This window comes from Babylonia areolata, chromosome 2, assembly GCF_041734735.1.
Source record: "Babylonia areolata isolate BAREFJ2019XMU chromosome 2, ASM4173473v1, whole genome shotgun sequence".
NCBI lineage: Eukaryota > Metazoa > Mollusca > Gastropoda > Neogastropoda > Buccinidae > Babylonia > Babylonia areolata.
The window spans coordinates 46857471-46869882 of NC_134877.1; the positions used below are offsets into that span (position 1 = coordinate 46857471).

General features: G+C 38.2%; 1 protein-coding gene across 1 annotated transcript; it reads left to right on the forward strand.

The window, feature by feature from the left end:
- Positions 1–108: 108 nt before the first annotated feature.
- On the forward strand, positions 109–10850 carry LOC143279469 (uncharacterized). Its single transcript, XM_076583515.1, has 11 exons — positions 109–563; positions 1186–1317; positions 3062–3115; positions 4187–4285; positions 5179–5416; positions 5751–5947; positions 6702–6764; positions 7755–7853; positions 8157–8281; positions 9326–9443; positions 10050–10850. The coding sequence occupies exons 1-11, from the start codon at positions 123–125 to the stop codon at positions 10188–10190; spliced, it is 1707 nt and encodes a 568-aa protein (XP_076439630.1). The 5' UTR covers positions 109–122; the 3' UTR covers positions 10191–10850.
- The last annotated feature ends 1562 nt before the right edge of the window (positions 10851–12412 follow it).

A 12412-nucleotide genomic window follows, 5' to 3' on the forward strand; every position in this document is an offset into this window, starting at 1 on the left:
GTTTCATCATTTGGTCTCTCATTTGGTCTCTCATTTGGTTGAATAGTTCCATCATTATTTTGTTTTCATTTGTTTTAACACTTTGTTTCTCATTTGTGAGCAGTTCGTGACAGTCCAGACCAATGGCTGAGGAAGACTGGGCAATGGAAGAGGATGACACACAGTGCAGTGACAGTCTCTCTCTGGAGAGTCTTTTCCTGATGGGATTGAGCTCTTCTCCCCGGAAAAGGTATTACTTTGTGGACAATGCAAAAGAGAGGAATGAATCAATGACACTACCACCACCGTCAGTCTCCGTTGGTATTAAACGAGGCCAAAGTGTCAGCAAAGAAGAGAATGGTGATGAGTTCATCATCTCTTGCATCAAGAGAGGCCGCAGTGTTGGCAGTGAAGAAGCAGACCAGTTGTCCAAACGCAAACTGACTAGAGACATGTCTATCGACATCCCAGAAGGCCAGATGATGGAGTCCCCATTATCAACACCTCGATCATCAGGGAGGAATGTTCTGGTCCACGCCTCACCAAGGGTTATACGGACTCGATCTGAAGATGGATCTTCAGAGGTAGTCCTAATGTTCTCTTTCTTTATGAGTTTACAGTATACAAATAATGTTACTGTTATCATTATATCTATCATTGTTATTGTAGGACAGTTTGTAGAAAAGAAGAGCATAAATCTAGAGATAAATTCTTTAAAGGGGATAAACTGCATTCTTTCTTCCCCTTTAATGTAAGATATTCTCCAAATTTGAACCCAGATAATGTCTGTTACACCAGCTTTATGTGTGTGAGATTTATAATTGTCATAATTGTCAATATCATCTTCACCAACATCACTGATATTTTTTAAAGACTGCAGTTGGTGGTGCTAGTGGTTGTCGCCCTAGCTGCAGTGGTAGTCACAGTAACGTAAACAGGCTCCACAAGTACCTGTGGTTGATGATGGTTATATATTTCATTGCTGTTGTTGTGTGTTAATTCAATTTAATTTTGATTTTAATGATTTTATTAAATTTTTATATACTTTTGCATGCTATTTCAGTTTGTTTCATTTTCAACAGTTTCTCCTGATTTGTTTAGATAATGTTCTAAAACTCTTTTCTTAAGTTTCCTTTTTAAAATTAAGCAACTTATTTCATTTCTGGCATTTATTCTGAAATAATTTTGGTTTTTATTTGTCCTCAGCAAGAATTCCAGCTGAGTACCCCTATAGTGCGGCACAGTAGGTCACTGGCTTTACGGCGAGTGTGCAGCGTCGTGTACACTTCTCCACAGTTTCAGCTGACTTCACCGTCACCCCGGCGACGATGCTCTTACGTTAGTAGTGCTGCAGTTACAGGTTTCTGTCTTGGCTATATTAACATTTCTTCCCCTCCACTCCTCTGTGTGACTGGTGGAAAGAACGTCCACTCCTTTTTGTGATCGCTGCTCATTCCGTCTTGAGGGGAAAAATTGTGGATATTGCCTCTGTCTTTTCTTGTCTGCAAATCTGGTTCATTCTGGCTGCAAGTTTGTTGGTCTGTGAAAATTGTGTGTGTGTCTGTGTGTCTGTGTCTATGTTTGTGCTTGTGTTTTAGCTTTATTTCTCTGTTATTGTTGGCAAAATTGGGCAAGGTTTCTGAATCACTAATGTATCATCCTAATAATGATGATGATAGTTTATTTATGTTGCGACTTTCATTAAAATACAATAATGCTCAAGGCACATTACATGAGTAAAATATAATGTAAAGGGAACACTCTACAAAAAAAATTAGAACCACATGTAAAAATCTCCAAACGATTTCATGATAAACACATTCACCTCAAAACAGCGAACTGGACCAGATATCATCTATGTAATAATAAAAAAAACCCACAAAAAAACAAGCATTAAAGCACACATAGACAACATGTACACGCACGCACGCACGCACGCATGCACACACACACACACACACAGTATTATGATATATGTATGCATATGTATACATGCATGTCACACATACACATGCACACGCACACACACAAACACACAAAATAAGATTCCTACTATGATATGCATGCATGAATTTAAAAGTTTTAAGAGAATGAAAAGCACACGATACATGTTCATCATTATTGATAAAAACAATTTCAATTTCACTATAAAACACCTCTATGAAAACAAACAGTGGGTAAATAGGAGGGGATTCAGTTATTACACTGGAGCAAATATGTGTTTAGAGCTTTTTTAAAGGCAGAGGCAGTTTCTATATGACAAATAGTGAATGGGAGAGAATTCCACACTTTTGGAGCATTGTAAGAGAAAGCGCTTTCACCATACGTTTTAGTTAATTCTTGGGACAGACAGAAGACGAGAGTCAGAGAATGAACGCAGTTGTCTAAGAGATGTGTAGACAGACAGAAGGTCATGGATGTAAGCAGGAGATGAACCATTGAAAGAGTTATTACAGAGTTTTGCAAGCTTATATTCGATCTGTGCTTGGACTGGGAGCCAATGAAGTGCTTGAAAGAGTGGTTGAGCATGACCATATCTTTTCACTTGAAGAATGAGCCTTGCTGCAGAATTCTGTACCTTTTGGAGCTTATAAAGAATATACTGTGAACAGTTAGAAAGGAGTGAAATGCAGTAATCCAGTTTTGATAATACAAAAGCACAGGCAAGGGTTTTTGCTGCTTCAGTGGTTCAGTATTTATGGATAGAACTAATTTCATCTTATCTCTAAATATGCAGATGACAAATATTTGAAACATGCTTATCCAAGGACATGTGGTCAGAGATGATGTAATTTAAGTTTTTAGCAGAAAGAGGTTTGTTTTTAATGTGTGTTTTTATCTGACCAGTATTTCACAGTACATTGTTCAGTTTGTTAGAAGTTATTTAGCAGTGTTATTTGCACATGGGTGGCATGAATGTGTTGGTGACTTTTGTTATTGGTTGAATGGACATAATTATGGCTTGGGATGTCGACCTTCTGTTTATAGCATGGCCAGTTATATTCAGTTTCTCAGCAGTATCATCAAATTTTGGATCATGGTTATGAAGAATGTTGAAATGAATTCCCAATTTGCTATTCAGGGAAGTAAACCTCCTGCCCTTGAAAGGCTGAAATCAGAAGACAGAATGTCCGAGGTAAGTGTCATTTTGTTAATTTTTGGTTTGAAATTTACAGGCAGGTGGTTGCGTGGAAAGATGATAGCACGGTTGGGGTTGTGATGTTTTGTTCAAATCCCAGATTGACAGAGTGTACCCCAATTGTTTTTGGGTGTATTGTTTCTCACCAATATGAATGAATGAATGAATGATATGGATACTGATATAGCGCCTATCCTTGGTTGGAGACCAAGCTCTAAGCACTTTACAAACATAGGGTTATTTGCACAACAGGCTGCCTACCTGGGTAGAGCCAACTGATGGCTGCCATTGGGTGCTCATCATTCGTTTCCTGTGTCATTCAATCAGATTTCAGGCACACACACATACACACTCAGACATGTAACATTTTATGTGTATGAATATTTTGTTTATTTACCCCAACATGTAGGCAGCCATTTTGGGTATGTTCTTGTTTCCATAACCCACTGAATGCTGACATGGATTACAGGATCTGAATCGTGGGTATTTGTTCTTCTGTAAGCATATACACATGGAGGGGGTTCAGGGACAAGCAGGTCTGCATATATGTTGATCTGGGAGATCGGAAACGTGTCTCCAACCATTATCCACCAGTTACCGTTACCAAGATTCGAAGCCAAAAGCCTCAGATTGAAAGCCCAACGCTTTAACCACTCAGCTATGGCGCCCATCAACAGAACACAATACGATTACATGTCTTTCATAATGGATAGAATAATGTGAATGTAGATTCCAGACTAAGGGGGCAGTGCTTGTCATCCAAACACAACCTGAATGATGTAATCACACACACACACACACACACACACACACACACACACACACACACACACACACACAAACACACACAAACACACTGTCTCTCTCTCTCTCTCTCTCACTTCAAACACACACATGCACACATGCACATACGTGTGCATGCGCACACAATCACAATCACATATACACATGCGCACACACGCACTCTCTCTCACTTAACACACACACACACACAATGTTAGTGCACATGCACATTTTGACAGGGGTCCCATTCTATACAAACGTTTTTGTTGATACCAAATTTGGCAGGGGTCCAGTTCAGGACGAGAGTCAATGGACATTGACACAGATGATGACATGGGCAGACTGGAGAGTATTGGCGATGAAAGTGAAGTGGAAACAATGGAAGTAGGTATTTACATATTATTTTGGAGATTGGATTGGTGGTGGTGGAGGTGATTGGTTATTTTAGAATAAATGCACATGATCTGTTGTGTGTACATGATGACTTCTTTTGCATTGCCCATCTTGCTAAAGGTCAACACATTCTAGGATGTTGTCAATTTTGCAAAACCTGTTTCTTGGGATAAGTGGAGTCAGCTGATGTTGAGGAGACTTGTTTTGGAAAAGAAATAGATGTTGCTAATTTTTCTCAGATATGACCTTCGTATTTGGGATTTTGTTTGAAAATAAGATTCACTCTGAATACATTGTATTATTGTTTACTTAGCATTTACAGACATGCCCATATACTCAGATGCTTCCATGTTGTTGGATGCATGTGGCAGTCAAAGTTCTCCATTGTCTGCAGTCATCAGCCAGATTTCACCCCATTGTCTGTTGACAAGTCTGAGGTCTCCCTCTACTGTTTGCTGCTAGTTGTTCTGGGGCTGCCCTCTCTTTCTTCAGCCTGTAGGTGTCCAGTTGTGTGCTTGGCATGTGATTCTTATTGTGCAGAGTCTCAGTACATGTCCAAGCCAGTGGAGATGTCATTTGCAAATGATGGTTGACACAAAGAGGCCAGTGGAATCTCTGTCTTCTTCATTTGAGATTGATATAATAATAATAATAATAATAATAATAATAAATCGTGCCATTTAATACCAAGGATCTTGCCAAGGCTTTTGTTATCAAAGGCATCCAATTTTTTTCTCCTGTGTAGTCTTTAATGCCAAGATTCACAACTGTAGAGGAGTGTGGACAGAACATGCACATGTCTTGTCAAATGTGTTTCAAAATCAGAAGCCATTTGATGGTAAAATTTGTAACAGAATGCTGGCTATTATTTGTTGTGGACACAGCATGGTGAAAGAAACCCTCCAAACCGACCAGTCAACAAACTGTGGAGTCCCAGGCCGCCGATGGCAACACGACTTCCTTTCCATCTGAAGCGACAGGAGTCTGATTTGTTTGAGGACGATCCACCTCCAGTTTCTGCCAAAGACATTGCCTTTCTACAGGGACAAGACAAAGGAGATGACCCTCCCAAGGAATTTAAACTGAACAGACGTTGGAATGGGAGAAGTTCCATCACAGAAGGTGAATGTTGTGGGTTTGTAGAGATGCATTGATCTCCACTTAGAAGGAAAGAATCAAACACTATTTGCACATATGTCTGTAAACAGTGATTCCTTGTAGTTGTACATAGCTGTATCACAGTAGAGTGGTTGGTACATATGTCTTGTAATGTGTGTTAAGAATCTGTTATCAACTGAAAATTATCAGACATTGTGTGCCTGGGCGCATGCGGTCATGTTTGTGCATGGTTGGGTGAGTGTGTGTGCATGCTCATTCTTATTTTGTGCTTAATCAGCTAGCTTAGAAATTACTACACAAAAAGAAGAGCATAGAAATCTAAAACATCTGATGGAAGGTACTCCACCCAGCCGCAAAAGGAGCCACAGAAAGGACAGGAGGGTGGTTCCCCCTGGCAGCTGCACTGAATCAAAGGCGCTCCACAGGTGTGCCCGCTCCACGCCATTGGAAAGCCAGCCCCAGGAACAGCGCATCAAAAGCGTTGTGGAAACCTTCTGCAGGCACGACAGTAACCTTATTGCGGATGGTACTGCGGTAGGATTGTGTTTTATTTCATTTTTTATTAGATGTGAAGAAAAGTCTGGGTGGAATGATTTCTTTTCCTTGCTTCCAATATGAGCAGGCTTACAGTTTATTTGACATACATTTCAGTTCTTTGTTGAAAATCATTTTGGTCTCTGATATATGATTACATAGTCATGGAGGAAAGTTATTGTGAAGGAAAGGAATTAGCTCACAATAGAATATCTGATCATTATTAACCTAAAATTGCATAAATCTGAAATTCTTTAAGGAAAGGAATTAGTATCTGATGATTCAAATTCTAGACTTGAATGGTAGTTTTAAATCTAAATCTAGAATTGTATGGCATTTTTAATCTTTTGGACATTTATCAAGCACAGTGCTACCTTTGTTTATTTCAAATCTTTTGCTTTCTTGTTTATTTCTTTCTTTTTTTTTTCTTTTTTTTTGCTTTGTTATTTGTAGCAGTGAACAGTAAAACGCAACTCATGCGCACTCTGCTTGCATACACAGTTTGAAAATATCAAAAATACTACTGATAAGCAAGAACAGATTGAGCAAACTAATGAACTTGCGTACTTTTCCTTACTGTTCCCATTTAAAATTCATTCCTCCTTATACGAATGCTTTCCTTCCCCCCTCCCTTCTAAAATATGTATACACTCATACACATGCCCACACACACGCCCACCCACACCCACACCCACACCCACACACAGAGTACAATTTATGCACATGTGTACTTTTTCCTCTGATTTGTTTCCAGCCATATGTCCTGCCATGCTTTCGAGGAAAGAAAGAAGAGCTGATGTTTATATCCTGTCACACAGTGAGTAGTCAAGACATCAGCTCGGCTTGGAAAATTTGAACGGGATATATATTTTTTGTTTCACCCATTAACTGCTGAACATTACTGAAATGAGATCAGGATGGCATCATTCTACTGTTTCTTGACTAAAAAAAAAAATAAAAAAAAATAAAAAGACAACAACCACTTCTTGAGTACTTTTAAATGATGCAGTCTATTTTTGCTGAACAAAAGTAATGCAATCAGAAGAGTAGTGTGAATACAGAATGGTGACTGACATCCTGACCTGTAAGGTCAGTTGTGTATCACAGCGAAATGACACCTTCATTAACAAGTGTCAGTCAAGTATCAGCAGCAGTCAAGGGGTTAAACTTTTAAACATCTTTGGGGGTTCTAGATGATAGCAAAGAAACAAAACATAAATACCTTAACAGTATCCAGTAGTCGGGAACATTTTTTTTTTATTGATCATCAGAAGAAAGGAAAAATTGCATTAGTTTTGTATTGGTTCACTAGGTTAAAAGAAATTAAGCAAAATCTGAGAAACTGTAACTCTGAACTAAACATAAGATAAAGATGTTCTGTGCGTTTATAATTGCTACAGCACGCAGTCACACACATGCAGACATGCATGTGCACTTGCAAGTACACATGCTTCCCCATATTTACATACACTCATAAACACACATATGCACATGTACACGCTTGCACACACACTGTACACGCAAGCAAGCATGCATACAAATGCACAGATATTTTTGTCTCCTATCTTCCTTACATGCTTTCTCTCCTTTGCTAACCCTTATTTTGCTTTACTCACTTTCACAGTAGTACGAGTCATGAGGCTGAATGCATGCACGCATATGTGTATGTGTGAAATATACATGCTTGAGTTTGCATACTTCTTACAGCATCTTTGTCTGTCTTTATCTGTCTGGTCTATGTCTGTTTTTCTTTCTTTACCCAAGTTGCTATTTGATGCTAATTATCATTTTTTTTCTGTGTCTTTAGCTTGCAGATGTTGTGCAGGGACGATATGAACATGTTTTGGATCACTACGAGATCATTGACTGTCGCTATCCCTATGAGTATGCTGGGGGTCACATCATCGTAAGTCTGTTTGCTTGTTGGTCTGTCTATCTCCTAATAGTTTTCCTCTCTCTCTTTATCTCTGTCTCCCTTCTGTCTCTCTCTTTTTCTCTCTCTCTCTGTTTGTGTGTGTGTGTGTTCATCAAGTACCAGAAGTTCAACTTGCGCATTGAAATAAAAACATAGGTCCATCTTTCTCTGAGTCTGCAGACTGCACACGTGCACACACATATGGGCATGTACTCACAGACACACACTCACACATCTTGAACAATATCTATTCCATCACTTCTTAATCTTGTGTCCTGTTATGACTGACCACAGGGAGCATTAAACATGTTTCGGGCGGAGAACATTGGAGAGATCATGAGCTGGAAGGACACAGAGAGCAACAAAAGAAATGTTCTCATTTTCCACTGTGAATTTTCTTCACAACGAGGGCCTTCCATGTACGTATTAAAGTTATGATTTTTATGCACGTGGAAATGGGGGTGCCATGTCAGAGTCAGTCAGGCATTAGACTTCTGATCTAGTGTTCACCAGTTATCAGACTTCAAGGCTCTAGCCACAGTGGATATGAATTCACTGCCCCAATGGGGCTGTGAAAAGCTATGGGACCTTTATCCTTTTAAAGCAGAAATGTTATTCAGAAAGATACACTCCATTACCTCTTTCAGTGATATGCATGGTGTCATGCTATTTAGATTTCAGATGATTGAGAGTTTGAATCCCAGACTCTGGTTTCTGAAGACTAGCTGCTCTACTGCTGTCATGATGGTGTCTGTGGAGTGGCAAGTCCTTTTTCTCGGGCTGGTTATATCTTATCAGCTAAATCACGCCCCCTCCCCCATTACTGGGATGCCTGAGGCTATTTGAAGTATTTACAGCATACCTTGTGGAAATTCTGTACTATTCATAGATGCCGCCGCGGGATGTTTATTTGTTCAATGAATGTTTTGTTCTGTGCAAGTTGATTTACAGTGATGTTGTGAAACGTGAAGATTGAAACGAAATAAAAGTTAAAGATTCCACAGCCTTTTACAGCCATCGGGGCAGGGGTTTCATATCTTAACCTGCTGTTTAGGACTCAGCAGCGGAAGGTGGGGACAAACTGATTCTGCCATAACACCTATTGCACAAGGGTTTCAACTGCAGCAGCAGCAGCAACAACAACAAACCAAAACCAAACAAAAATCATGAAAACCCAGGAAAATTCCTCTTTTGTATGACTCTCTTTGTTTCAGTCAGATCAGTTAAGTTAACTTCTACAGTTGGAGTTTGGCAGAGTCAGTAAACGAAATATATTTTCTTTTCCATTATGTTTTGATATTTAGTCCTCAGTGAAGCAACGTAACTGCTTTGTTTGCGATATGAATACATAACTGTTTTTTATATTTTTATTTTATTTTTTATTTATTTTTTCTTTTACAACTATGAGTAAAGAGGCAACAACATGCACTGTGCTTGGTCTGTTTGATGATTGTCTGACACAGGATGCGACTGCTACGAAGCACAGACAGAAAGCACAATGAGAACTGTTACCCCTACCTCTGTCATCCAGAGATTTATCTCCTGGAGGGAGGATATAAAGAATTTTATGCAAAATATACTGTAAGTCTTCATTTCCTGCTGTATTACTGAATCTTTTTTTTTTTCTTCTTCTTTTGAATTTGTATATGTTTACATTTGAATGAGAACTTACCCCTACCTCTGTCATCCAGAGATTTATCTGTTGGAGGGAGGATGTAATTTATAAAGAATTTTGTGCAAAATATTTGGTAAATCTTCATTCCCTGCTGTATTTTTTTGTGTTTTTTTTAATTATGTTTATGTATGTGTGTATATTTGTGTTCATATCAGCATGGATATGTATGTATGTTCCTGTTTGAATGTGTACATTGCTGCTTAATCTTTGTGTGTATGCATGATTTGATGCTAAACTTTAACGTAAAGTCTTTCATAGTTACTGTTCTTTAATGTCTTAAGTGCTGGACATTGTTTTATTATGCTGTGCATTTGCATGCACATGAAGGTGAGTACTTGTGTGTGTGTGCGTATGTTTGTGTGCATGCGCATATGCTGGCTGATAGACATGGAATAGCTCAGGCATGATGAACAAATGAGAAAAAAAGCACAGAGAGAGGGAGTGAAAGTGTATAACTCTGTGTGTGTGTGTGTGTGTGTGTACTGACATACTGTACACATCTATGTCCTCAGCATCTGTGTGAGCCACAGAATTATGTCCCCATGGTACACTCAGACTACACCAGTGACCTCAAGAAGTTTCACACACGGTCAACATCCTGGCATGGAAAAGATCTTCGTTTTTCAAAACATTCACACACGCTACTGATTTAATATAAGTTTTATTTATTTCTTAATTTTTCTTGTGTGTGTGTGTTTTAAAGTTTGAGTGTGAATGTGAGGACAAACAAATTATAATTTCTTTGTCATTGATGAGAAAAAAATTACATGAGAAAAGGCTGGGTTGTGAATTGCATCATCATTTATTAATGAAATCAGATTGCTGTGCAATTGAATGATATCCTTAATTTGTTTTTGTTTCTGTTTTGCCATTTGAAATTAATAATCTTGTGAAGTACTCTAAACAGTTTGTTCATTAGCGACACATATGAAATGTTTTAAACAGTTTATCATAATTCTGTAACCTTTCTCACCTTACAAATAATGGAACAAATGAAATTTACATTATATTTTTTATGTAAGATTTAATCACAGATGGACTGAAGACGGAAGCATGTCTGGATAAAACCATGACTCGCATTGGGAATGACACTTGCATGCAGCACAGAGTCACATTTATTTGGGAAGAAGATCTCTACCAAAATGAAATGGAGGAATTTGCTGTCATTGATTGGAGTAATGTAGCTCACTACGATATTTGGAGGTGCTAGAAGGAACAGGCAATGGTAGTTTACTTGTCCTTGATATTTCTGTAAATTGTATTAAAAAAAAATTATAAAAAATAAAAAAATAAAAGAAATTGTAAAACATGTACATGAAGACTGTGTGTTGGTTGCACATAGATATATATCAGTCACTGCTGATCATGTTTTGAAATATATCTGACACTAAAAGCACATTTTCAAGTGTATGTGTGTGTGTGTGTGTGTGTTAGAGGTTGGCATCGGGCCAGATCTAAATAAGCATGGTGCAGAAATTTTGTCATTTGATGGAAAAGGAACAATATGTGGAAGAGGGAGAGAGAGAGAGAGAGAGAGAGAGAGATCAAAACACTTTTTATTCAACGATTAAGATTATAGGCATGGCCCATTCTTCTAATGTCCTTGCTGATCTACATCTTTCACAACAGCACACATCTAATGGAAAGGGGAGAAAGGGAGAAGAAAAAAACAGAGAGAGAGAGAGAGAGAGAGAGAGAGAGTAATGCTAGGAAGCAGAGGGAAGACACCTTTTGGAAACAGACCAACAATCAACATTCCTGTACAACAAACTTCTTGCTGTGAATATGGGTCAGCAAAAGACAACACACACCCACACCAACACGCATGCAACATGCAAGCACACACACACTACATGCAACACAATGGTTGTGCGCAGATACACATACAAGCATGCACACATATTCTGCATATGTCACAACACACAACAATTACACAGTGGTTAAGAAGGTACAGGTAATGACAGGTGGGGGAAGGAATGGGAAATAGGCACCTGTGTGTGTATGTGTGCATGAACAGCAATATGTCTGTGTATACGCATGTGGTTTGAATGTATACACCATCATTAGTCTGTTATGATTTGAGTGTTGGATAAAAAAAATCTTGGTACCTTGTTGCTGAGTTTGGTGCTCTTGTCAAAGTTGTGTACTTACCACATCCATATATTAAATGAATGACCCACTAACGAGCCCATCAAAACAACCAGCCACCACTTCTTCCATTCTTCCAACTGTTCATTCACCATTCATTCTTATGAATGTCCCAACAAAAATAATAAAATGAATAATGCATATATTTCTGTCAACGCATCAGTCCATTTTCTGTTTAAAATGAGAAAAACTTTTCACCATACATTTTGAAAATAGGCCCTCAAAACAAAAACAAAAGTCGACATGACAACACAAATCAATTGCAACTGATCCCTGTTACAACGCAATGTGACTAGTTGGAATATACCGATTATTCATTAAATGCCCAAGTCACATTTCCATGATTAACTTTCCAAGTTATCAAAAGGGAATATCTGTAATTCTAAAAATAACTGTCAAAATCATCAAAAAGAAAACATAAAAAATTCTAAATTTAGATTAACTCTCACAACCATCAAAAGAGAAGTATATATGACTCTAAAATTAGCTTGAATCCATAAAAATGGAAATATCTATTACTCTGAAATTCACCAAAACAAAAATATCAAAACATGATAAATGTTCAAAATCTTAAAACCGTAAATTGAAATGTTTTAGAATACTCTGAAAATGGGGATAGCATTGTTTGTCATGATCTGGGTTCCTTGCACTTCCATGTAATGTTGTCATTGTCGAGGGTGGGTTATACTTTGGAGACAATACATGAACAGTCGTTACAGAGTTTTTA

Excerpts from the sequence above, each read along its gene's own strand:
- LOC143279469 (XM_076583515.1), top strand. The coding sequence starts at position 123 with ATGGCTGAGGAAGACTGGGCAATGGAAGAGGATGACACACAGTGCAGT. Across the intron at positions 3,116-4,186 it reads CAGAAGACAGAATGTCCGAG|GGGTCCAGTTCAGGACGAGA; the intron begins GTAAGTGTCATT and ends CAAATTTGGCAG. Across the intron at positions 9,444-10,049 it reads AATTTTATGCAAAATATACT|CATCTGTGTGAGCCACAGAA; the intron begins GTAAGTCTTCAT and ends CTATGTCCTCAG.